The sequence below is a fragment of the Notamacropus eugenii genome, chromosome 1 (assembly GCF_028372415.1).
Source record: "Notamacropus eugenii isolate mMacEug1 chromosome 1, mMacEug1.pri_v2, whole genome shotgun sequence".
NCBI classification, from domain to species: Eukaryota; Metazoa; Chordata; class Mammalia; order Diprotodontia; family Macropodidae; genus Notamacropus; species Notamacropus eugenii.
This window is the reverse complement of record NC_092872.1, coordinates 282,388,370-282,411,607: the sequence shown is the minus strand read 5'-3', so window position 1 is coordinate 282,411,607 and position 23,238 is coordinate 282,388,370. Positions and strand designations below refer to the sequence as shown.

The following is a 23,238-nucleotide window of genomic DNA, read 5'->3' as shown; positions in this document are numbered from 1 at the left end:
AACCAAAAAAAGAAAAAGAAGAAGAAGAAGAAGTCTTCTGACTGTTATCAGGAGTCACCAGAGGAGGCTGTGATTGGAGAAAAGGAGAAAGACTAAAATACTGGTTATCTGGGTCTCTAAGACAGAAGGCGTTGGTAATGGAAGAGCTGAACTCAGGGGAGAGGTTAGGTGTGGATGTATAGACCTGGGAATCACCTGCAAAGCGATGATCATTGAGTCTTTAGGGGCTGATACAATCCCCAAAGGAGAGAATAGAGAGAGAGAAGACAAGAGGACCCAGGCCAGACCCTGGGGAGATGCCCGGGGCTAACGTGTTCTCAGGTAGAGGATCCAACAAAGAAGAATGAGGAGGCTGGGCCAGACAGGTGGGAGGAGAAGCAGGAGAGAGTACCAGCATGCAAATATGGAGACTATCCAGGAGGAGAGGAGGCTGAGGAGGGGATGTCACCGTGCTGGTAACAAAGAAGTGACCAGTCGAGAGGGAGAACAGAAGCAGTCTCTAGGACAGCGGTGGCAGCACCCTGAGATTTCATCCACACATCGGGACCTTCTAGACCCTGCACTGATGAAGATAAACACACTGTGTTTTCTAAGAACTCACCAGCTAATACTGACCACAAGAAACCAGCACCAGAAATGTGCAATCTCAAGGCCGTGGAGTTGTTCATGATTTAAAAATAATTAGAATTCACAAAGACTCTGACAAGTTGGAGAAAAATGGCCTCATGGAAACAGAGTTTATTTGTAAAGAAAAGCTAAGGTTGCCCCCTTTAGGTGCATGTAAGCACAGCATAGGGAAAGACAGGTCATGAGCAAACACAGAAGAAAAAGACCTCAGGTCCACAGGTGGCCACAAGTTGAGTGTGGCATCCATGGAATAACAGACCTTTCTGTATATAAGACCTAGAAACTTTCTCCTTGGCTATCCATAGATCAGTCACAACCTCGGTTGACATATTTTGCCCTGTTTGGTTTGGGAGGTTGTCAGATGCCTGAGGGCAGGTCCTGGCTTGCTCTTCAGCCTCCTATCCTCATACAGAGCCTTACACACTGTGAAGGCTTAATAAAGCATTGTGGAATTGGATCAAGGCACCTTTCAAAGACATGTAAGGGAAAGAAAGGTTCTGGAAAAGTGGCCTGGGAGTGACGGAAGGTCTGGACAGCCAGTCCTATTGCTCTATGAGCCACTCAGCCCCTGGGCTGGCTTGGCTGGCTTGGAGTGTTGGATGCATTCACACAAACACCTGTGTGGATCCTGACTGGTTTTATCCAGGATCTAGGAACTGAATCTAGAAAAGACCTTAGAGACCCTTCAGTCCAACCCTTCTACATTATGGAGGAGGAAACTGGAGCCTTGGAGAGGACAAGCTTTGGGTTACAGGATACATAGAGGTGGAGTTTGACCCTAGTTCCTTTGACTCCAGATCCAATATCTTTTCCTCTCTTGTTGATGTAACACCACACACATGCACACACATACACATACAGGTATGCACATACATATGCATGCATGCATGTGTGTGGGCATGTACACGCGCACACACACACACACACACACACACACACACCAGCCCTTCAGGGCTCTTCATGATCATTCTTACCTCTTACCTAAAAGGAACAGTAAATAAGAGAAGCGTGGAACTCACTAACTTCACAGTTCTCATGGTTCTGTTAATTGCCTCTCCAGTGAGAAGTCAAGAAGGAAAATAGATTTCTCCTCATCAAATTTGCTCTGCCATTTTTTCTTAGAATAAAGTTATCCCCTTGTTGGTTCAATGACCTTCTAATGAGTGAGCTTGGTTTAACCTTCAGGAAAGAATTTGGGAGAGAGTGACAATGACCCTAAATCGACCTTTAACCACCACCATTGAGGCAGGCTCCATGATGTGATCAGTACTGTTGTTTAGAGATGGCTTATCCAGTTTGTGGACTATCCAAAAGCCTGCTTGACCTCCCTTCCCTTCTCATCTCCCACAATTGGGAAAGTGATGGGACTAGAGTCTGACCCGGTAGTTGTTTCACATTGTTGGCTTAATGAAGTTCAGAGAGGCAGTGAGGTCACATGAAATGGGCAATGGGCTTGGACTCATAAGGCCTACATTTAAATACTGGCTCTGAGACTTCCCAACTACATGACTTTGGACAAGTGGCTTCTCCTCCCTGCACTGCAGCATCCTCCTCCACAATCAGCTCCCAGTATCAGAACGTTCCTCCCCTTAGATCAGCCCCCACCTCAACTGCAGAACTGCTGTCTCTGGTCTCAGATGGTCTCTACTTCTGCTGCCTCTTCAGCCCCATGGGCTTCTAATCTCCATTAGTCAGTCAGTCAACTAGCATTTATTAAACACCTATTATATTCCAGACGCTGTGCTAAGCACCAAGGATACAGAAAGGCAAAAATTAGTCCTTATTCTCAATGATCTTACAGTCTAATGGGTAAGATAATGTGAATGATTATGAACAAACAAGAGATATACAGGATAAACTGAGGGTGATCTGAGAGAGAAGACATTGAGATTAAGGAAGATCCAGGAAAGGTTTATTGCAGAAGGTGGAACTTGGGCTAAGGAGATGAGGAGGGAGAGAGAAGGAAGCCCTGGAAGCCATGGGGAACAGCTGTAAAAATGCCCACTTAGAGGCAACCAACATGCAACTTTCCCATTGTCTTCAGAGTTTCCCAGAGGTAAACTTCCTGGTCCTAAGATGATGATGGTGATGATGATGGTGGTGGTGGTGGTGGTGGTGATGATAATATTGATGATGAAGATAATGATTATAATAGTGATGATAATGACGATGATAGCCATCGTATGTAAATAAACTTCAGGGAAACAACACACTTGTTCAGGGGATTTCTCCCCCAGCTACTTTGCTTGGTTTCTCACACAAATGTCCTTTTTTCCCCTTTCAGTAAACAAAGTGTTTACCTAAGAAAGGAGCAGTGTCATTCACTGCCTTCCCCATACTATCCATCTGCCCCACCTCCTGTCTCTCTCTCTCTCCTCTGAATCTCACTGTGACTTGGGTCAGACTGTGTTACTTCCCTGATCAGGAAGCTGATCTATAGGATAAACTACCATATCCTCTCTTTGACACTTACAGAACTTCATAGTCTGACTCCAGCCAATTTCTCCAAGCTTATTCCCCTCTCCCTTTCCATAATCCAGCCAGATCGACCTTTTAGCTATTCCTCATATGACTCTCCATTTCATCTCCATGCCTTTGCACCAGCTCTCCCTCATGCCTGGAATGCTCTCCCTTTTCATTCTACAAATCCCTGGTTTCCTGATCCCCCCAACTACTAGTGCCTCCCCCCAATAATTATCTTATATTTCCTTTGCCTATGTTTTTGTATGTATCTTGCAAAAATATTAGTGCGTACGCATTGTCTCTATCAACAGAAAAAAGGGATTATTTCATTTTTGTCTTTTGCAACCCCAGGACCTAGCCCTATGGGAGGTGTTTTTGTGGGAGGGGGAGAGGAGGATGTGAATTCAGTGGTGTCAGGGAATTCTCAATGAGATTACCCCTTCTTACAATGGAAATCAGCCCCTTCTCTGGGATTTACAGTCTTTGCGAGTTATCTGAGGCTCTAAGAAGTAAAGGGACTTATCCAAGGTCACACAGCCAGCATAACAGAAGTAAGACTGGAACCTAGGGTTTCCTTCCTCAGATGTCAACTCTATCAACTACGCCAAACTATGCTTAATCAATGCTGGTCAATTAACTGACCCACAGGTAAATAAACATCCCATGGTAACTGGTAGAGAGTGAACCCTTGTGGGAATCAGAACCTACCCTCAGTCCTGAAAGTATCTACAGATTCCCAAAGACAGAGGTGAAGATTGATGAAGTCCAAAGACTTTCCCAGCTTAAAGAAATTCAATTTGTAACAGGGCTTAGTTATAAATTTTTGAAAATCAATTTTAATTCTTGGTGCCCTGCTTTTCCAAGTTTTCTAATTTTAGTGCATAAAATGTTAGGCAAAGAAAGGGACCATTTCCTCAACATCTTTTCAAGATTCCACATTTGGCCGGCAATATTATTGCTTTCTTTTCAGTGAAGGAGATTCTATTAGTCAGGCTTCTGAGTGTGAAATGCTGGTAATTAATTGAAGCTGTAATCCCAGCATTCCTGGGGAAAGATGCACACCCTCACAGCAACTGGTCTGAGTCACAGCAAAATTTATTCTCTAAGAATATGGGAACTTTTTGCTGATTTTCTCATGAGGTCTTTCAAAAAGTGGAGCTTGGTGAGCAGATGATCAGAGCTCTCCCTAAAATCCTCCCAGGGTAGATATTTGATTAGCTCCTTGCCTCCTCTTTCTGTGGCCAGAGAAGGGAACACGCTTTCATGGGGGGGCTCTCCGGCTGCCAAACCACTTTGGACCTTGGTTGTCAGCCCTGAGTGGGATGGCTCTTGGGTGCGAGGCCCCCGCAGTCTCTGTGGTTCATTCCTCCCTTGTAAAATAAGCTGGGGTTCCAGCCAACTGAGGTTCCTGGGAACTAAAGGAAATGAGAGTGTTTTATGAGACTTCCCCATGGCCTTCTCTCATCGCATCCAAGCATGAGTCATGTGGCTCTTCTAGGGTCTTTTCTCCCCAGAATTGAATGGAGTGGGGCTTGAGGAAGCAAGCCTGCTGGCCAGCATCCTTTTGTACCCAGATCAGGTTTGGCAGGAATTCAGCCATGCACGTCCCCAGGCACCTGATCCCCAGCCTCTCCGTGGGAGAGGCATGAACCCTAAAGTGTCTTTCATTTAACAGATTTAAGAGATGCTGCAAACCAGTGGAAATCCTGGGGTTCAGCAAGGTCAGTTAGTATTCAGAGAAGGACTAGATGTGGGAGAGGATTTCTCTGGATGCAGAACCTCCCCTGCCTTCACCTAAAAAGCCCAAACCAGCTCAAAGGAATTTATTAAAAACATTTGCAGGAGATGAAAGTGCTGATTTGCTTTGGTTTCAGGCGCTAAACCTGCCCCAGGGATCTGCTTTGAGAGAGTCAACTCTGCTGGCGATCCCTATGGAAACTGTGGCAAGGACTCCAAAAGCTCCTTCACAAAATGTGAAATGCGGTAGGTGATGAGGCACTGGGGCTTCAGCTGAGGGACTCTGGCCCTTCCAAAGAGATACTGATTGTTCTCGAAGGGTTGTCCTTTCTGAGGGCTCTTTATGCTTCTGTCTCCCTTTTCCCAGAGATGCTAAGTGTGGGAAAATTCAGTGCCAAGGAGGAGCCAGTCGACCAGTCATTGGTACCAATGCTGTTTCTATAGAAACCAACATCCCGCTGCAGGAAGGAGGCAAGATCCTGTGCCGTGGTACCCATGTGTACCTGGGAGATGACCTGCCAGACCCTGGGCTCGTGCTGGCTGGCACAAAATGTGAAGATGGCAAAGTAAGATGCCCCCAGGAGAAATGAAATGATAATTAGGATCATAACTTAATTTGTTATATGGTTAATAATGAAGGATGGAATGAAAGGCAGCAAAGTGGACTGGCAAGAACACTGGGCCTAAAATCAGAAGATTTGTGTTTGGGTCCTTATCCTATCTCTCCCTCTGTGACCTTAGGGAAGACGTGGCCTACCTGGGCCCCCGTTGTTTCATCCAAAGAGTGGGTAGATCAGTCACTGTCCTACTCACATCGCAGCATCCTTGTAAGGCTCAAACCAGCATGTGCTTCAGATATTATCAAGTTCAGCTGCTAGCCCACCATTTATGGCTAGTCTGCCATCAAAACAGCCCGACATCTGGATTCAAAAAAATCCTAGAATAATTAGATTGTTTCCCTAGGAAATAAGCGCTCATTTTGGAATTAAGACCCTCACCTCCTACATACCTTCCCCCAACACACACACACACACACACACACACACACACGCACACGCACACGTGCACACACAAGCAGAAATCTGAAAATAGTTTATCCAAAGATATCCATTTATTTAAAATACCTTTTTCTAAACCCAACTCTTCAAGAAGGAGATGACCTCCAGTTCAGGGGTAAAATGACCTTCCGTTGGTTTCTGATAATCTCTCAGTCTCAGAGATATTTGCTGGTCCCTCTGGTCCCTTTTATGTGTGAAAATACCTTCCTGTAACCAGAGTGGGCTAACTTTATTAAATCTTTTGAAGATGAAAAGCAGCATTATGTACATATGTCCACAGGTCAATATGTCAAGGTCCTTTGATTTTGTTGGCATGGAGACTCAGATGCAGTGACCCAGTGACCCAAACTGAAACTCATCCACAATGCATTCAGTAAGCTTTTACTGTGCACCTACTATGTGCAGGCTCTGTGCCAGGTAGTAGAAAATCCAGAGACAAAAATTGGACCAGTGCCTGCCCTCAGGCACCTTCCATTCTCCTGTGGAGACAGAACACGTGCACTAAGGAGCAGATAGAAAGTATCAACAAAGGAGTCTCTTCAGGGGCTACTTCAATGGGTCTGTGACCTCATGATTTAAAAACTCCTCTTGAGCGATGCCAACGTATCCTCTGTCATTCCCATCCACGCCCTCCCAAAGGCTGGCATCCACCCTGCATGCTGTGTGTCTTCCTTGCTTTCTTATGGGAGAGAGCACTAACAGTTGAGGAGATCAGGACAGGTGAGCTGGTGAAAGTAATGCCTAAACTGCCGGAGGCTGAATCCAGGTCTCCCTGACTGCAAAGCCAGCAATAGCTTTGTTCTATGATGTCAAGTTTTAGGTCTGATCTCTGCAGCTAGACAAGATCAGGAAAAGGAAGTGTGTGGATGGGGCTGGCTGCAGGAAGGCAGGAGAGAGCAGAAACAGAAGTAAAACCTAAGATGGACTGGGAGAACAGGGGATTTTTTACAAAAAATAACAATACCGGAAGATATTTTAGGTCTAAGAAATTAAGTACATATGTATATCTCAGTGTAACTAGTCTTTTACTCCATTTTTACATGAACCACAGCAAATGACAATAAGCTCATGAAATGTCTCAGAAAAGTCCAGAGGCTTTAAAAATATTTTTTTCGTCAAGACATTTGGGAGCAGTGAAGACCCCTTGCATTGGAAGCCCCCGATTTTCACTGCAAAACAGCTGTCCAATCGTTCCCTAACATCCTGCTGCCAGAGATGGGGACCCAGCATCTCCCCACTACTAGAAGTACACAATGCCAATCAATATCTCTCTCTTCTACACTGACTAATCCTTTCCCCTGAGGAGATGGTGTGGCCTACTTTGGACGAGGACTTGAAATATTTTTATTATAGGTTCTGCATGTCAGTGAGCGCTGTATTAGCTTCCAGAGACAAGCTTTGTTCCTGAAAGAGTCACAGTTAATTTGGGCTGCAATCGGGATAGGCAGTGCCCCATGGCCTCCACCTCAGGACCACACGCCTCCCGCTCTGTCTCCCACTCAGATTCATAGTTTGCTTTTCTTTGACAGAATAGTTCTCATTGTTACTGCTGTAGATCTGGGGAGGCCAGAAAAAAGACTTACTATTTTTGTTTGATTTTTGTTTTTGTTTTATACTGATTACTGACATGTCTTAGAAATGATTGACCCCATGATTTTCCCTTGCAGATTCCCAGAGGCCAGGATGTACGGTCTCCACATGAGACTGCTTCAATTCATTCACTTCCCCAAATATTTGTATGAAGGAATACATACTGTGTGCCAACCATCTGTAAACTCAAAGAGTTTACTTTCTTGAGGTGGTGGGGATGGATAGACACATACTCACACACACACACACACACACACACACACACACACACACACACACACACATACACACATGGTCATTTCTGCTGGAAGAAGGAGATCCCCCATCAGCTGGGGGATTAGGAAAGGCCTTGACCCTTGAGCTGATGCTTGAATGGACAGATTGAGAGATTCCAAAAGCCAGGTAGAAAGGGGGGGAGCATGCTAGGCAAAAGTACAGAGGTGAGAAATAGAGTCCTGCAAACAGGGAGCCCTGAGAAGACCTGCCTGAACGGAAACACGGAGTGTGTTTTCCAAGGAGCTGGAACTCTTGCCTTAGCTTCAACTGCTGTGATTAGATGAAGGGAGCTCTCCAAAGGAAACATTCATTCGATGAAAGATGTGTTTAGAGTTGAACCATAACATGCTGAAATTAGACTTTTGTGCCTTGGACTCAGTTCATTTGTTCTGTCTCATGACAGGCCTGGCCCCCTGGGTTTGGAGTTTGTTCTCCACCTTGGGGAGGAGGTAATAAAATCTTGGAAACCACTGGAATATGTTTTAGTAAGGATTTGATCAGCAAACCAAGAAATAATAAATGCAGGGAAATGGTTTCAGCCCAGCTGGGTCATGGCTAAGATCAGAGAGCCCACCCTGCTTCAAATAATAAGCAACAATGGTAACTCTAACTGGTGGCTCAGGTTTGCAAAGCCTGTTACCTATATTCCTTATGTTTATACCCATCATTGGCCCTCACAGAATCCCTTTAAGGTAGGTGCTGTTATTAGCCCCATTTCATAGAGAGAGGTTGAGACAAACAGAGGTAAAGTGACTTGCCCAGGATCACCTAGGTTGTAAGTATCTGTGTCAGTATTTGAACTCATACCTTCCTGATTCCAAATCCAGTGCTCCATCCGCTACATTCTGGTCAACGATTGAACATTCCCTTTGATTTCTGGTACTCTTAAGAATGACTAAGAATCCATGTCATATGGTCATAGATTTAGAGGTGGAGAAGGCCATCTGGTCCAACCCCCTTTTCTTGCAGATGAAGATTTATGTGACTTGCCCAAGGTCAGACAGACATGACCAGACCATGTACTTGGCCATAGAGTGTTGGAAGAGGACAGCCAGGATGGGGAAGGGCCTTGAGTCCTTGCCCTGTGATGATTGATTACTCCAAGGATTTGGGGAAGTGTAGCCCAAAGAAGGGAAGACTCAAGGGACTGAGCCCCCAAGTGCTCAGCTATTTGAGAGGTGTCCTCAGAGGTGAGAAAGGTGAACCTGGACCTGCTTGGCTCCAGAGGCAGAACCAGGAACAAGGAGTGGAATGGGAGGAGAGACAGATTTATAACATCAAGGAAACCCTCCCCTCAATGAGACCGTCCCCCATTGGCACAGTCTGCCTCTGGAGGTGTGGGGCTTCCAATCACCAGCAGAGGCTAGAAGGCCACTTCTTAGGGCTATTCTTGAGAAGGTTCTTGGTCAGACCAGAGGTAGATAAGCTGGCCTCCGAGCTCCTTCCAACTGAGATAGATCCTCTGCTCTAAGTGAGAGATAGAGAAGGAATATAGAGATGATCATAATCTTCTCTCTGTCTGTTGGCACATGAACATGTACCTGTGTATTCCTGACCTCTGTGTCTCAAAAAATGTCTCATGTCCTTTTTTCATTCTTTTCAGCTCTGCCTCAATCGCCGGTGTCAGAATGTCAGCGTATTTGGGGTTCACGAATGTGCCACAAAGTGCCACGGGCGTGGAGTAAGTATTGCAAAAACTCTTCTTATCCTCAGTCAACATCCAATTGAGCAATGAGTCATTGATTTGTTAAAGCTTTGGGTCTAGAATTTCTTGTAATAATAAGCCAGTTAATGTCTTCTCAATATTTTCCCCAAAGATATTCATTTTCCATGACCTTTATATCATATCAGAAATAAAATGTGATTTTTATTTAGCAAAGAAAAATCTGATTGAGAAATAATTATCTTTTAAATTAACATTCAGTGATAGAGAAAAGGATTTTTGTCATCCTCCAAATGATTTTAAGACTAACTGTCCTTCGTGAAGAGTTTCCCATTAACATTTCAAACAGAGCTGTTTCTTTCAGCCACTGGCTGTCACAATGTGTCAGAACCGAAATATTTCTAAAAGGATTCCTCTTATTTTCCAAAGAAGCCCCTGGCAATCCTATTTTGTGGGACATTCAATGGATTTGAGCAAGAGGACTTAGTTATTTCAGTCTTCAGAACTTGGAGAGAGAAAAAAATGACCTTAATTGTTGAAAACATAATTCATTTTTCATGATGAGCTTAAGTATCTGCAACTAGGCCATATTAATCTTGATTTTCCATGCTAAGGTTCATTGGTTTCTCAGAAATGGATGCTACAGAAATCATACCCCAAATTCTGTTTAGAGACATGGAGACCTTTGCCTATCATTCCCATGGAAAATGTGACTTTTTTTTCATTGTAAAGTAGTTGCAAAAAATCACTGTATCAAAAAAAGATTCACAATATCTTTCCTGTATACACATCTGACAAGTCATGGGTTTTATAAAATCATAGAATTTTTTGGAACTGCAGGAGCTGGAAAAATCATAACTCATTTTACACATTAGGAAACTGAGATCTAGATAGAGGAAGTGACTTACCCTAGACTGCAGACCTGGTTACTGGCCAAACAGGGACCAGACTCTCAATCTCTCAAGTCCCAGTCACTAAATCCTACAATCTCAGAGCTGGAAGTGAGCTCAGGGGCCAGCTCATCCAACTGAGACCCAACCCAGAATCCCCTGTGCACGAACCCCAGGAAGTCATCATCCAATGGAAGGGAACTGCTCCTAGCCCATTCCCTTAGGGCAGCTCCCACTGTGAGAACAGTTTTCTGATATCAAACTGAAGCCTAAATCTGCCTTTTTCTAACTTCCTCTGGTTCCTAGTTCCGTCCTCTGAGGCCAAATAGAACCAATGAGCATGAGGGAAAGAATGTTAGGATCTGGAGTCTCTGATTCTACAATGGTATGACCTTTGTAAGTGACTTCAACTCTCTGGTCCTCAGTTTCTTCTTCTGTAAAATGAAGGAGTTGGACTTCATGACCTCCTAGGACCTGTCAAGCTCAAGTCTACTTGCCATTGCAAATGACAGACCTTCAAATCCATTAAGGCACCCATCCTGTCTTGTCTGCTCCAGCCTGAGCATGCCCAGTTTTCTCAGTCCATTCTCAGACATCATAAGCTTGATGACTTCGCTACCCTGTTCACCCTTCTCTGAACTAGGAGCACAAAACATCATGTGTGCCCTGGCCAGGGCAGGACTGTCACGCCCCTCAGCCTCCAGCCCCTGCTTGCCTTTCCATCTTCTTTTTCCTCATCTAAGCTGGTCAATGAGCTCCCTGTGCGTCCACATCAATGTGTCTAGAAAACTTCTCTTTTCCCCCTTATCAGAATTGTTTCCCTTGTGTCTTCAGACCTTCCTTCTTGAGAGCTTCCCATCTTCTTGGACTAAACTTCCCTGGAAAGTTTTGGACCATAGGATCCTATCTATCAGTTCACTGAAATCTTTGAAATACAAGGGTCTATTAAACATTCCCACTTTTCCTTCATCACATATTCCAGGATGGTTCAAGTGATCAAAAGGCTTTCAATCTCCCACTACCATCACCATTCCTTGGTGGGACTATGAATCCAGGCCTACTTACCACCCTGTTCTGCTAATCTGAGGCTTTATGAATAATTATGGATATCAACTGTGAACTGTCGAAGCACTGTGCTCAGGATACCAAGCTTACTAGTAGCATTACTCAGACGCTTAAAGGGCATTCCCTAACCTTAGTCCACCACCTTGCCAAATGCATTCTATTGGTTCCAGGAGAGATTGATAGAGGGAGAGAATGTGTCTCTGGGAGCAGGTCAGTAGAATTATCTTTGTCTCTGAGAGACATAGCTTTAGTCTAGGATATGCACTATAAGGACAAGTAAACCATGTAGCAATGCCAATCCCACCATCATTAAATGTGGGACTAATTATAAGATTGGATTTGATGATATCTTGAAGTCCCTTTTACCTCCAAGACCAATGATGCCACATTGCCCTGGAGCAAAAACACTTTTGACATTGCTATCAGGAGATGGGACATCTTCATCACCATAATAAAACCTAAAAGAGTCTTGCTGTTTTAAGAAAAGTTGTATAAAAGATAACTCACTGAAGAGTCTTCTGTCCATTAGTGCACATCCAGATACAGTTATGATTCCTTCCTCCAAGGCTTAGCCCAGGAGTCACCTCCTATGGAGAGCCTTACCTGGTCCCCTTCTCAGATGAGCTTATACTTTATCTGTGTACATTTTCTACATCTCCCTTCCAGCCCCTCACACTGTGGTGTACTAGTAAATGTTTAACAACCAACCGTCCAGAGTGAGAGTGGCAAGAAGACACAGCGCAATGCCCTTTCACATTTAATTTTTGTTGTTGACATTTTCACTGTCACTTTCTTAAGAGTAAAAAAACTGACAAAACAATAAATCAAGGCCTTATTTATGGCATTTACAGATTTCCAAGGTGTAAGTGCTCTTATTGAAAATTTAACAATCAGCTATCCTGAGCTGACTGTAACATAACTCTTCCCCAAACCCCACCAACAGAATGAATATTTTTTAGCCTAAGTCCTAGGATCTTAAATTTAGATCTGGGAGAGATCTTAGTGGCTATTATTTTGAGGAAACTGAGGCTCAGAAAAGTTAAGTGATTTACCCAGGATCACACAGATAGCAAGGGTCTCAGACAGAATAAGAACTTAGGTCTTCTTGACCCCAAGTCCAGTGTTCTACCCACTACCACTTGGTCTTTTTTCTTGAGGAAAAAGGACATTTCTGACTTTAAATCCCCACAGCCTGCCACAGTGCCTCAGTTTCCTCCTTTGTAAAATGGATAATACAACCCAACTCCCAGGGTTATGATGAGGATCAAATAAGATAATATTTGTCAAGTGCTTTGGGAACCTTAAAGTGTTATGTAAATGTTAGCTTTTATTACTTAATAAATGCTTGTTGAATTATTGATGCTGAGTGATTGTATCTCAGTCCCATGGAAGAATCAACAATCTCTATCAACAGTATCTAACATTGGCAACAAGATGGCCAGTGGTCATTCATGTTGGCCAATCAATAAGAATTTAAGAAGCACCTACGGTGTGCCAAGCACCTAGTGAATGGTCCCACTGTGTGAAGCCACTCTTGGTGATGTGTGGTCTGGACACTACGGTTGTACTTTTTGTGCTTCTGGTAATACTGTAGCCAGAATTTTCCCCTGAAATAAAATGAGCAACTCTAGCATTTAAATGGAGTTAGGAAGCAGCTTTACAAAGTCCATGCATACACATACGTGATGCAAGTATGTGTATGACTTATAGGATCATAGATTTAGAGCTAGAAGGGAACTGAGAGGCCATGATATCCAACCTTCTCATTTTACGGGAATGTAAACTGAGACCAGAAGAGCTACGTGCCTTGCCCAGGCCTCATTCTGCTTGGCTACCCAGAGTAGACTGGGAAGCTCAAGTGAACATTTCCAAGAAACGCCAGTCTCTTTACTTGTCTCATTTTATTTCGCAGGTTTGCAACAGTAACAAGAATTGTCACTGTGAGGCTGACTGGGCCCCACCATTTTGTGACAAACCGGGCTTTGGTGGAAGCATCGACAGTGGGCCCATCCGGCAAGCAGGTCAGTATACGTGGACCGCCATCAGCATCTTCCTCTGCGTTTGATCACAAGCCCCAAGATATGGCCAGTGGGCTAGTGTTTGTTGGCAGAAACAGTGAGGGAATATCCTCTTTATTATAGGACTAAGTATTTAGTGAAGTCAAACATTCTCCCAGTGGCCACTGAGGGGACTTGGGACCGCAGTGAAACACCAGGGCAGCCCACCACCAAAGCTGTCCCAAAGCACGGCCCTGAGAAGGCAGTGAACTTTCTGGAGACCTGCTGAGTCATCCCAATAGGTTCCCATGGGCAGTGTGTTTGGCAAGAACAGAAATGCACTATGGGCTTCCCAGACTCGATCTCCACTCACAATGGCTCTTCTTTGTCACAGCCTTGCTGTGGCCTTGACTTTTCACCTCTGCTCACAGGTGGTCTGGTGGGATCCATTCAGGTTTCCTTCTCTCTTTCACCTGCGATGATGCTTTCCAGCCTCCCCAGCTGAATATAAGCCCCACAAGAGCTGGGAAGACTATTGAGATATCTGTCTTCATCTTCCCAGCACCTGGCATAATGTGCGGTACAAATGAGGCATTTGAACATTTGATTCTGTACTGTGGGAATGCCACAATGGAAATCCAGATTCCCAGGCCAGAGCTGACTTTAAGCAGCTTTCCAAAGTGCTGTGGGAGTCCTGGCTTACTTTTCAAAGACACCCCTAGCATCTTCTTTGAAGGCAAACCCTTGCTGGCAAGAACGTGGATGCCTCCCTCCCACTGGTGACTCTCTGGGGCCTCAGAGCCCTGTACTCCTGGGATGATCTTGGGAAATGTTTTCCATTAGCTTCTTGGTTAAGGGCCAATGAGGAAGTTGACTGGCAGGTGGGCTTGCCTCAGTTTCAAGGCACAAAAGTGTAGGTGGAAGGGGGTGAGGATGGAGAAAGGATAGGATGGAGTCGAAAGATGCTGATTTTAAGTTGATTTAAAGCTTTAGTATAGATTGGAATGTGGAGGAATGTTAGAACCTAGAATGTCAGAACTAGGAGGGACCTTAGAATATGCGAGATCAGAGTTGAGGTGGACGTTCATACAAACATCTTCCAAACTTCCAGACCTTAGAGTGTACAATGGCAGACCTAGGGGTCCATCCATCAGCCAGTCAAGGTTCAAATGTTATCTCATATACTTACAAGCCATGTGACCTTAGATAATTCACTCAACCTCTCAGCCTCAGTTTTCTCATCTGTAGAATGGGGATTATAAAAGCAGTGGCTCACAGAGCTGTTCTCCACAGACTATGTGTGTACAGATTCCCAACCTGGGGATTAGTGACATCTCTAAAGGACTTGCCCAGGGCAGACAGCTCCATCTCATTGTCCTCCTGGCTTCCTCAGCAGCTAATAGTGCCTGGCGCATAGATGATGCATCAGTGTAGATAGCTCATCTCACCATAGAATGGAATACAACAAGCATTTATTAAATACCTACTGTGTACTAGCACTGCACTGAGTGCTTTACATTCATCTCATTTGATCCTCACAACAACCCAGGAAGGAAGGGAGGTGCTATTGTTATCCCCATTTTACAGATGAGCAAAGTGAGGTGAAGTGACTTGCCCAGTCACACAACTAACAAGTACCTGAGGCAGGATTTGAATTCATGTCTTCCTGGCTCCATGTGCAGCATTCTGCCCTATGCCCCCACCTACTACAAAGACAGTTCAGGGTCTACCCTGAAGGAGCTTACACTCTCCTACCCTGGTGTGTTCTGAGTGGGCAGAGGGAGGAGCTATTGAAATCATTCCCCTCATCAACACATAGATTGGGGGCCTTTGTGTGGGAGGGGCAAGGTTACACACCTGCTTTGTGCAGAGAGCTATGTGGGCCACCTTTGGCATGGAGGTTCTGATCTCCAAAAGGCTTGTCCCCACCTCCAGACACCCCCAAGCTTAGGGGCCTGCCTGGCCAAACCTTTGTGAAAGAGAAGGAAAGTTACTTGGCTGAAAGTGCCTGGTTTTTCCTGAGGTCCCCCCGTCTCTCCACCTTCTCCAATGATGACTGGTTTCCTTGTGCTCCCCTCCCCCTTACACCTCTTCCAAGTATCCCCAGGGTAGGTGACATAGTCCCAGGCTCTCTGACTTTCAAGGTAGACTCAGGGTCCACTTGGTCAAACCTGTACCCTAAGGACTCCCCACTGGAACCTAACCATGAGCTCCACCAGCATTGTTCTCAGAGGCTCTCTATTATCTGGGGCCACTTCTAGGCCTTTGCTTTGTCATTATTCATCAACAAAACTTCCCTCTTTGGAAGTCAAGGTCATGGGATCTCTTCACCCTTTCCTTCTCTTCTCACTGTAACCCACAGATAGCCAGAACCCCTGGCACCTTCTGCAGTGACTTTGGCATCTGGCACTCAGCCTCCCTTTTCACCCTCTGTTCACCATCATCCTCAGGGACCTCAATGTTCTTGGCAAGGACCCTCCAGGCCCAGCTGTCTCTGTCCTTTCCCTTCTCAGGTCTCCTCTGTCTTCTTCATCTCCTCCATCACTCCTCCACACTCCATTCCTCTGTCACACTCCATCACCCAGATCCTATACTCAGAAATTCCCTTTCTGGGGTCCAGGCAGCTCCTGTCCTTCCACCTCTCCCACAGCTTCCCTCCTGAGGCCAGTGGGGACAGAGGAGCTTTCTGGCTTGCAAAGCTTTATGTCTCCTCTGTGGTCCTTCTGGGCCATCACTACTGTCTGGGCTTCACCCCCTTCCCTATCTTCCCTTGTCACTGATCCCCACTCTTCACCATGATGGTCTCTGTTCAGGCCCTTCTTGGTCCGTGTTGCCCCAGTGTCCAGAGCAGGGACACTCACTGACTTGAACTGCTACGCGCTTCACTCCAGCTGGGGGTGTTCTCTCTGGCATGTTCTAATGAGCACCAAATGTTCAGGAGGCAGGAAGAACATGGAGAAGTGTCTTAGATAACAAAAATACGAGCCAGCTAAAGACACTGGCCAGCTGCCTCTTTTCTGCAGGGAAAGCAGACTGAGCCACTCTCCCAAAAGGCCTCTTTTGCCATCAACAATTGTATCTTGGGGTTTCTGAAATAACTAAAACAAGCAATCTTGTGAGTGATTCCTTTAAGTCGCAGTTTGTGGGGGTGGGCACTGGGGACGGGAGAACATGTCTATTATTTGACACTGTCCAGAAAGAAAGAGTCTCTCCAAAGAATTCAGAAAACCTCCAGCAGATAAGACAATCATTCCCTGGTGGGGGAGAGGGGGGAGGGGGGCTCCTTGAGAGCGGATGAGAGAGTAAGGAAGGAAGCTGAAGGCTCGGGCTATGGGGATGGGTCGCAGCTCAAGGACCCTCTCTTCTCTGCTGCCTGTCCTGATACTTTCTGAGGCCATCAGCTTGGGTGTCTAGGTGGCCAGCACAGGGACCTTACCCTGACTTGCTGCTTTTTTTTTCAGAGTTGTCAGCAGTGAATGATGAGAGTATAGATTGAAGTTAAACATGACTCTAAGACTAATTTATTAGGTGTCCATGGCATGATTTACTAACTTCATCTCTGTAGGTTCCTTTCAAGTGGGTTCTGCTGTAAATGTCAGTTTTTTGACATATCACGTATTTCATTATAATGGCCTCCTGACAGAAGGCAAATGGGGTTTGTTTCAGATAAGCGAGGTCTGACTGTGGGCATCCTGGTGACACTTCTCTGCCTTCTGGCCGCTGGCTTTGTCACATATCTCAAGAGGAAAACCTTGATCCGGCTACTGTTTACTAACAAAAAGACGAAGACAACGATTGAAAAACTAAGGTACCCTGAATGGTTTCTCTCTTGACCTTTCTAGCAAGTAGCAGGAGAGAGCTGCTCGAGTCAGAGCACCTCTGGAGTCTTACCACATTCAGTGGGAGAGCTTATATTTGAGGAGACATATTTTTAAGTTTTTGTTGCTATTTTTAGTGAGGCAATCAGGGTTGAGTGACTTGCCCAGGGTCACACAGCTATAAGTGTCAAGTGTCTGAGGATGAATTCGAACTCAGGTCCTCTTGGCTCCAGAACCAGCATTCTATCCACTACATCAGCAAGCTGACCCAGAGAGATGTTAATGAGGCAAGTGTGTCTAGAGAGGGGAAGAGCTTAGAGACCAGGCTGTACAAGAACTTCTAACATAGAATCTCCAAGTTGGAAGGGACCTCCAATACTCTTGGTCCAACCTTCACCTGAACCAGGATCCCTTCCAAAACCAGGAATCCTCCAGCCTTTGCTTGAACCCTCCAATGTCAGGAAGCTCACCACCTCCCAAGACAGGCCCTTTCCTACTTTGGAATAATTATTAGAAGGTGTTTTCACTACCAGAATTTCCCTCTTTGAACCTTCCACCCATTGCTCCTAATTCTTCCCTCTTTTGTCATACAGGGATGGTGACTGGTCATGACTTTCCCATCCTGTATATTTTTGCTTGACATAGAAAGGCTTGGGGGTTCTTAACCTGGAGAAGAAAAGATTCTGGGGCAGGGGCAGAGCCAGCTTCTAAAATTTAAAGGGCTACCCTGAGAAAAATTGGTCAGACTCTGCTTGGTCCTCAGTGGGCAAGTCTAGGAGCAGTTATTAGTGGAAGGAACAAAAAATATTGCTCCGTGGAAGGCAGAGCTCCCTGACATGTGCAGTCTGTCTCAAAGGGCAGGGGACTGCCTCAGGAGGCCTGCAGCAGAGTCTGGACCACCACTCCTGGTGAGGCGCCAGAGGTCTTCCAGCACCCATGGTGTCACACTCCCTGGACCCCGGCTGTCGAAGGGCTTCTAGGTCAGATAGAAACTGGATCTTATGGCCTCTAGGGCCCTCCCAGGTTTGAGATTCCAAGGCTGGCCCTCCTGGGCAAGCTTCTCCTCATGGGTGGGAAGGTGGTTACCCTTCTGAGGTGGAAGGTGCCATCCAGCTCCCCTGGACATTGGGTTTCTTCATCACCGGGCAAGTTTTCTGAAGTGTTCTTTTGGATCCCAGCTATGTCAAGGGTACCTCTTCTTGACCCTGCAACTACTTATGTACCAGTGCAGAAATAAGTTATGTGGCCTTTGATTCAAGTCCTCGGATTGAGTTTTTCATCCCCTTAAATTAATTAGGAGTCATACACACACACACACACACACACATATAATGACTATTTCATACACACATACACACATACATATCTATATATGACTATATATGACTATTTCATACATACACATATACACACATATACACATATATGATTATTTCATACACACACATACATATCTATGACTGTATATGACTATTTCATACATACACATATACACACATACATGTATATGTGATTATTTCATACACACACATACACACACATACATATCTATATATGACTATTTCATACATACACATATACACACATATATATGATTATTTCATACTCACACACACACACACACACACACACACACAGAGCTTTGCTCTTGATTTCTCATTTGCTTGAAATATTTTCATCACCAGAAGTGGTCTTTGATCCAAACCTACCAAAGAGAGAGAAAACCCTCTGTATTTGGGGTCATTATTGCTTAAACGCTGGCTTCATTAGGATAGTCTCTTGGGAGTTATGAAGCTGGGTCTGCAGGCGTTGAAGAACTAATTTAACAGACTAGTGGCTTCCCAAAATCAATATTTATTTTTAATCTTGGAAGAGTATGAGATAATTTTTACTTTGAGCGTTTACCACGCTGCATGAAGAAAAGAAGAGAAAAACCTTTCCAAGCAAATCCAAAGGAGACGCTAGGAGGTCTTGCCTTGGGAAGCTTCTGATCCACACTGACTGTCCCTGTGTTCCAGGTGTGTGAGTCCTGCTCGGCCATCCAGAGTTATGGAGCCAAATCATACCCGGACCACAAACCTCAGCCACGGTCTGCTCAGAAAACCCCCACACCCCAATATGACAAAGGTGAGTGTGTGAAAGGTACCAAGGCATTGCCAGGCTCAGGGATGAAGCAGAAAGGAGGTCCAGGGACAGCATAGATGTCACTGCCAGCAAAGTTATTCCTGGGGGTGGGGGAAGGCAAAGGAAGGGAAAGGGAATCATGATTTATATAGTATCTACTACATGTCGAGCACTCTGCTAAGCACTTTACACATGTCATTTCATTGTATTCTCACAAACACCCTGGGGAATAGGTACTGTTATTATCCCATTTTATAGCTGAGGAAACTGAGGCAAACACGGGCGAAGTGACTTGCCACGGTCACATAACTAGAAAGTGTCTGAAGCTGGATTCAAACTCAGGTCTTCCTGATTCCAGCACTTTATTCACTGTGCCCCCTTATTACCTCTAAAATACTCAAGAACTCAAGAGCATTCAAGACCCTCAGTCCCCACACAGAATCAGCCTTGTGGGCAAAGGTGTGGCAGTGAGAAAAGGAATTCGGAATTTGGGGAACAAAAGTGGGTTAATTTAGCTGAATGAATGTGTGAAGAGGAATGATGGTCAGGAAGCAGCTTGTGAAGGGCTTTTGCTGCCGAGCTAAGGATTTTGTATTTTAACTCAGAAGCAGTGGAGAGCCACTGAAAATCCCTAAGCAAGGGACTCGTGTGGTCAGACGTGTGCTGTAAGAATATTATTTAAGTGGCTCTGGAAAGGATGGCCTGGAAAGGGGAGAAGCTGGAAGAAATCATCCCAGAAAACAGGAATGGGTATATTCAAGGACTCACCCAGGGCCACTTTAGCAATCTCGCTCTGAATTAAAAAGGCACTGGGGATCAGCATGATCTTGGAAGCATCACCAGCTTCCTTCAAAGCACCAAGAGCTGCCCACTCCTGCTCCCTCCTCCCTCTCCCCCCCGCCCCCGCATTAGGTCTCTATCCCTATTGTGATTCCTTTGCATATACAGGGTGTCCCCAAAGCCTTCGGGGAGCTTTAAGCTGTTAAAGGTATTAAAACTTAAAAATGAGCTAAGACTTGGAAAAGTCCCTGTAGTTTGTACTTCTTTGTATGTGCATATCTCTCTTCCCCCACAAAAGAATGGAAGGTCTATGAGGACAGGGACTGTTTGACTTTTGTCCTTGTCTGCCCAGCACCAAGGACAGTACCAGTCATATAGCAGGTACTTAATAAATGTTGAATTCATTAAGGATTATTTATTATTGAATTATTATAAATGTTGAATTAAATGGCAGCTGTGGGAGACTCTCCATCCAAATTTTTACTTCACCAACACTTTTTATTAAAGGCTTGGCAGGAGACAGTGTGGTGTAGCAAAAAGAGGTCTAGACTTAACTCTTAGCTGTACATCCAGAAGAAATCATTGTTATTAAATTATTTTAAATGATATAGAAGTCAATAAACTACCCAACCTTGTCCTAATCCCCAAATGGGGAAGGATTGTAGAGATTCCATTTCCATCAGAGAGGTCAGTCTCATTCTATCTTTGGTCAAATGACAGCAGAGTGAGACAGCAGGACCTCAGATCAGATTCTTGGTGGTAGCTAGATCTTGACTGTGTCACTTTGGATATGTCATTTACCTTCTGTGGGCTCCAGTTTATTATGTAACATGAAGGGATGGGACAAAATGACCTCTGAGTGGTCCATTCCAACTCTGAGTCTATGCTCCTACATAATTATATATAATTAGCTACCCCCTCACCCACAACACCAGGCTAAGAAACTCCACACTGTTGAAGTCATCTGTGCCGGTACTGTGTCCCTGAAAACACGTTTGTGATTGGAGAACATGGTGTCAACCTCCAAAGGGATAAACTATTCTCCCAGACATCCTTAGTCTACTTTTTTAAATGCTATTGATCTCTGGATTCATCTTGAGCCTTTTTTCTTCCCCTCTGGGCCACCTCCAAGGGGTGCTGTAATACATCAGCATTTCCTCTTACTTTCTATAAATTAACTTCTGAGCTCCAACAGAGGCCTCCTGGCTCTGATTCACTTCTATTCTATCCATTGACTGTGCAAATTGGCACCGCAGATTCAAAGACACAAATCAGTCTTATCTGTCCATCAGGTATGGGATTAGAAGAAGGGTGTGCAAAGACAGAATCAGAATGGGACCAGCTCTGATGAAGCTCACACTCTTTTTAGGACAAACAGTATGCATGGAAACCAATCAGTCAATCGATAAACTTTTCATAAGCACCAGTAGTGCTATGTGTCAGGCTCTGTGTGAGGGGCCAGAAGACAAATGCTCCTGGGAGGCTACTCACAGTGGAGCCCTCACTTCTCTCACAAGGGGCAGGGGTACACCTCCTCACTCTTCTGTCTGGACAATTGGGTAGCCTGCTGGTGGCTCTGCCTGCCCAAGGCTCTCCCCACTCCTGTCCATTCTCCAGTCAGCTGTCACCTTGACCTTTCTAAAGCACAGATCTGACCATGTCACCCCTCCTTACTCATTAAACTCCCAGTGGCTCCTTCTAACCTCCAGTATCAAATCTAATATCCTCCATTGGAAACCCAAAGCCCTTCACAACCTGCCCCGACACACACCCTCCACCTTATACTCCAGCCCCACATGCTGTCCAGTTCAATGACGTCAGCATCCTTGCTCTTCATCCCCAGACTCCAGGCATTGTTACCGGCTCTCCCCCATGCCAGAATGTTTCCCCTCCTGGTCTCCATCTCCTGACTCATAATATTTATAAAATACTTAGCACAGCAAGCACTTGATAAATGTATTTTCCCATCCCTTTCCCCTGCTTCCTTCAAGTCCCAGTGAAGTCTCATCTTCTACAGAAAGTCTTCCCCAGTCTCCCTTTCTTCTGGTTCCTTCACAGTTTATCCTTCATGGAGCTTGTTTGTACACAGTTGTCTGCATGTTATCTCCCGCATTAGAACTGAGAAAAGACACTGTTCTTTCCTTTTCTTTATGTCCCCAGAGCTTCACACAGTACATGGCATACAGTAGATTTTAAAAAATGTTTATTAGCAGAGTGTTAACTGTCACTGGCAGGTTTGGGTTCCTGAGAGAACCTAGAGAACCTAGGAACCTAGGTTCCTCCCAGAGAAGGAAGCCTAAGAAGAGTTAAAGAAGGGAAAATAGATAAACTCCTGGGTGGTCAATAGTTTTTTAAAAAAGAAACAAAAGATGTTTGGAGGACATTCTGACCCTTTGGGAGTCGCTATCATTCAAGAAAGGCCACGATCTCCCATTCCAAACTTGTTTCTGGGACACAGGATAGGCATGAATGCCTTCAAAATTGCACTCAAGTTTTCTCAAGGGTCTAGGGACAACCAGCCTTGTTGGGGGGCTATAAACTCCTCTTATATTCGCTCCATTAGTATTCAGTCACCCAGCGGTGCCACAAACAAATCACTCACACTGATGACTTTTTAATGTTAAATATAATCATTTTAATAATAAAGCAATAAAAATAAGAACTTCACAGCTGTTCATATATGAAAATAATGTAAAAATAATAAGTGTATCACAATCCACACATAAAGCTGGATCATGCTCTCCCACCAGGAGGAGAGTGGGTACACACTGGCACAAGTTTGGCAAGGAAACACATAAGGAAAACCTATGTTTTCAAGCTAACTCATAAATCTGGTTTGCAGGCTTGAATGGCCTCACTCCATTCAAGAACATCTGCATGACACAAATGTGCTTCTCTACTGTTTGTGGCTCCTCACCACTGTTCACTCAGGTTTAACTCTCAAACAAATGAAGAATTTATAAGCTCTTTCAACTTTCATTCACCTTGAAAAGGGTGTTGGGAAAGTGTTCCACTGCTGATTTAGCTAACTATTCCTTTTAAGCCATAGATGTGTGCAGCTCATCAGATTGGGTTCTGTGCTCAATACATACAAGCTCAACTAGCTATCCACTCACCAAGGAGAGGCATCATCTGATCAGATTGTACCAT

At 44.9% G+C, this 23,238-nt stretch overlaps 1 protein-coding gene across 1 annotated transcript in view; it reads left to right on the top strand.

Moving 5' to 3' along the window:
• Positions 1-23,238, top strand: part of ADAM12 (ADAM metallopeptidase domain 12) — a 357,420-nt gene that overhangs the window by 306,455 nt on the left and 27,727 nt on the right. Inside the window, exons 15-20 of the mRNA XM_072629031.1 lie at positions 4,965-5,073; positions 5,195-5,393; positions 9,355-9,432; positions 13,282-13,390; positions 17,033-17,174; positions 19,203-19,311. Coding sequence (XP_072485132.1) covers positions 4,965-5,073; positions 5,195-5,393; positions 9,355-9,432; positions 13,282-13,390; positions 17,033-17,174; positions 19,203-19,311 — 746 coding nt within the window. The remainder of the gene's footprint in view (positions 1-4,964; positions 5,074-5,194; positions 5,394-9,354; positions 9,433-13,281; positions 13,391-17,032; positions 17,175-19,202; positions 19,312-23,238) is intronic.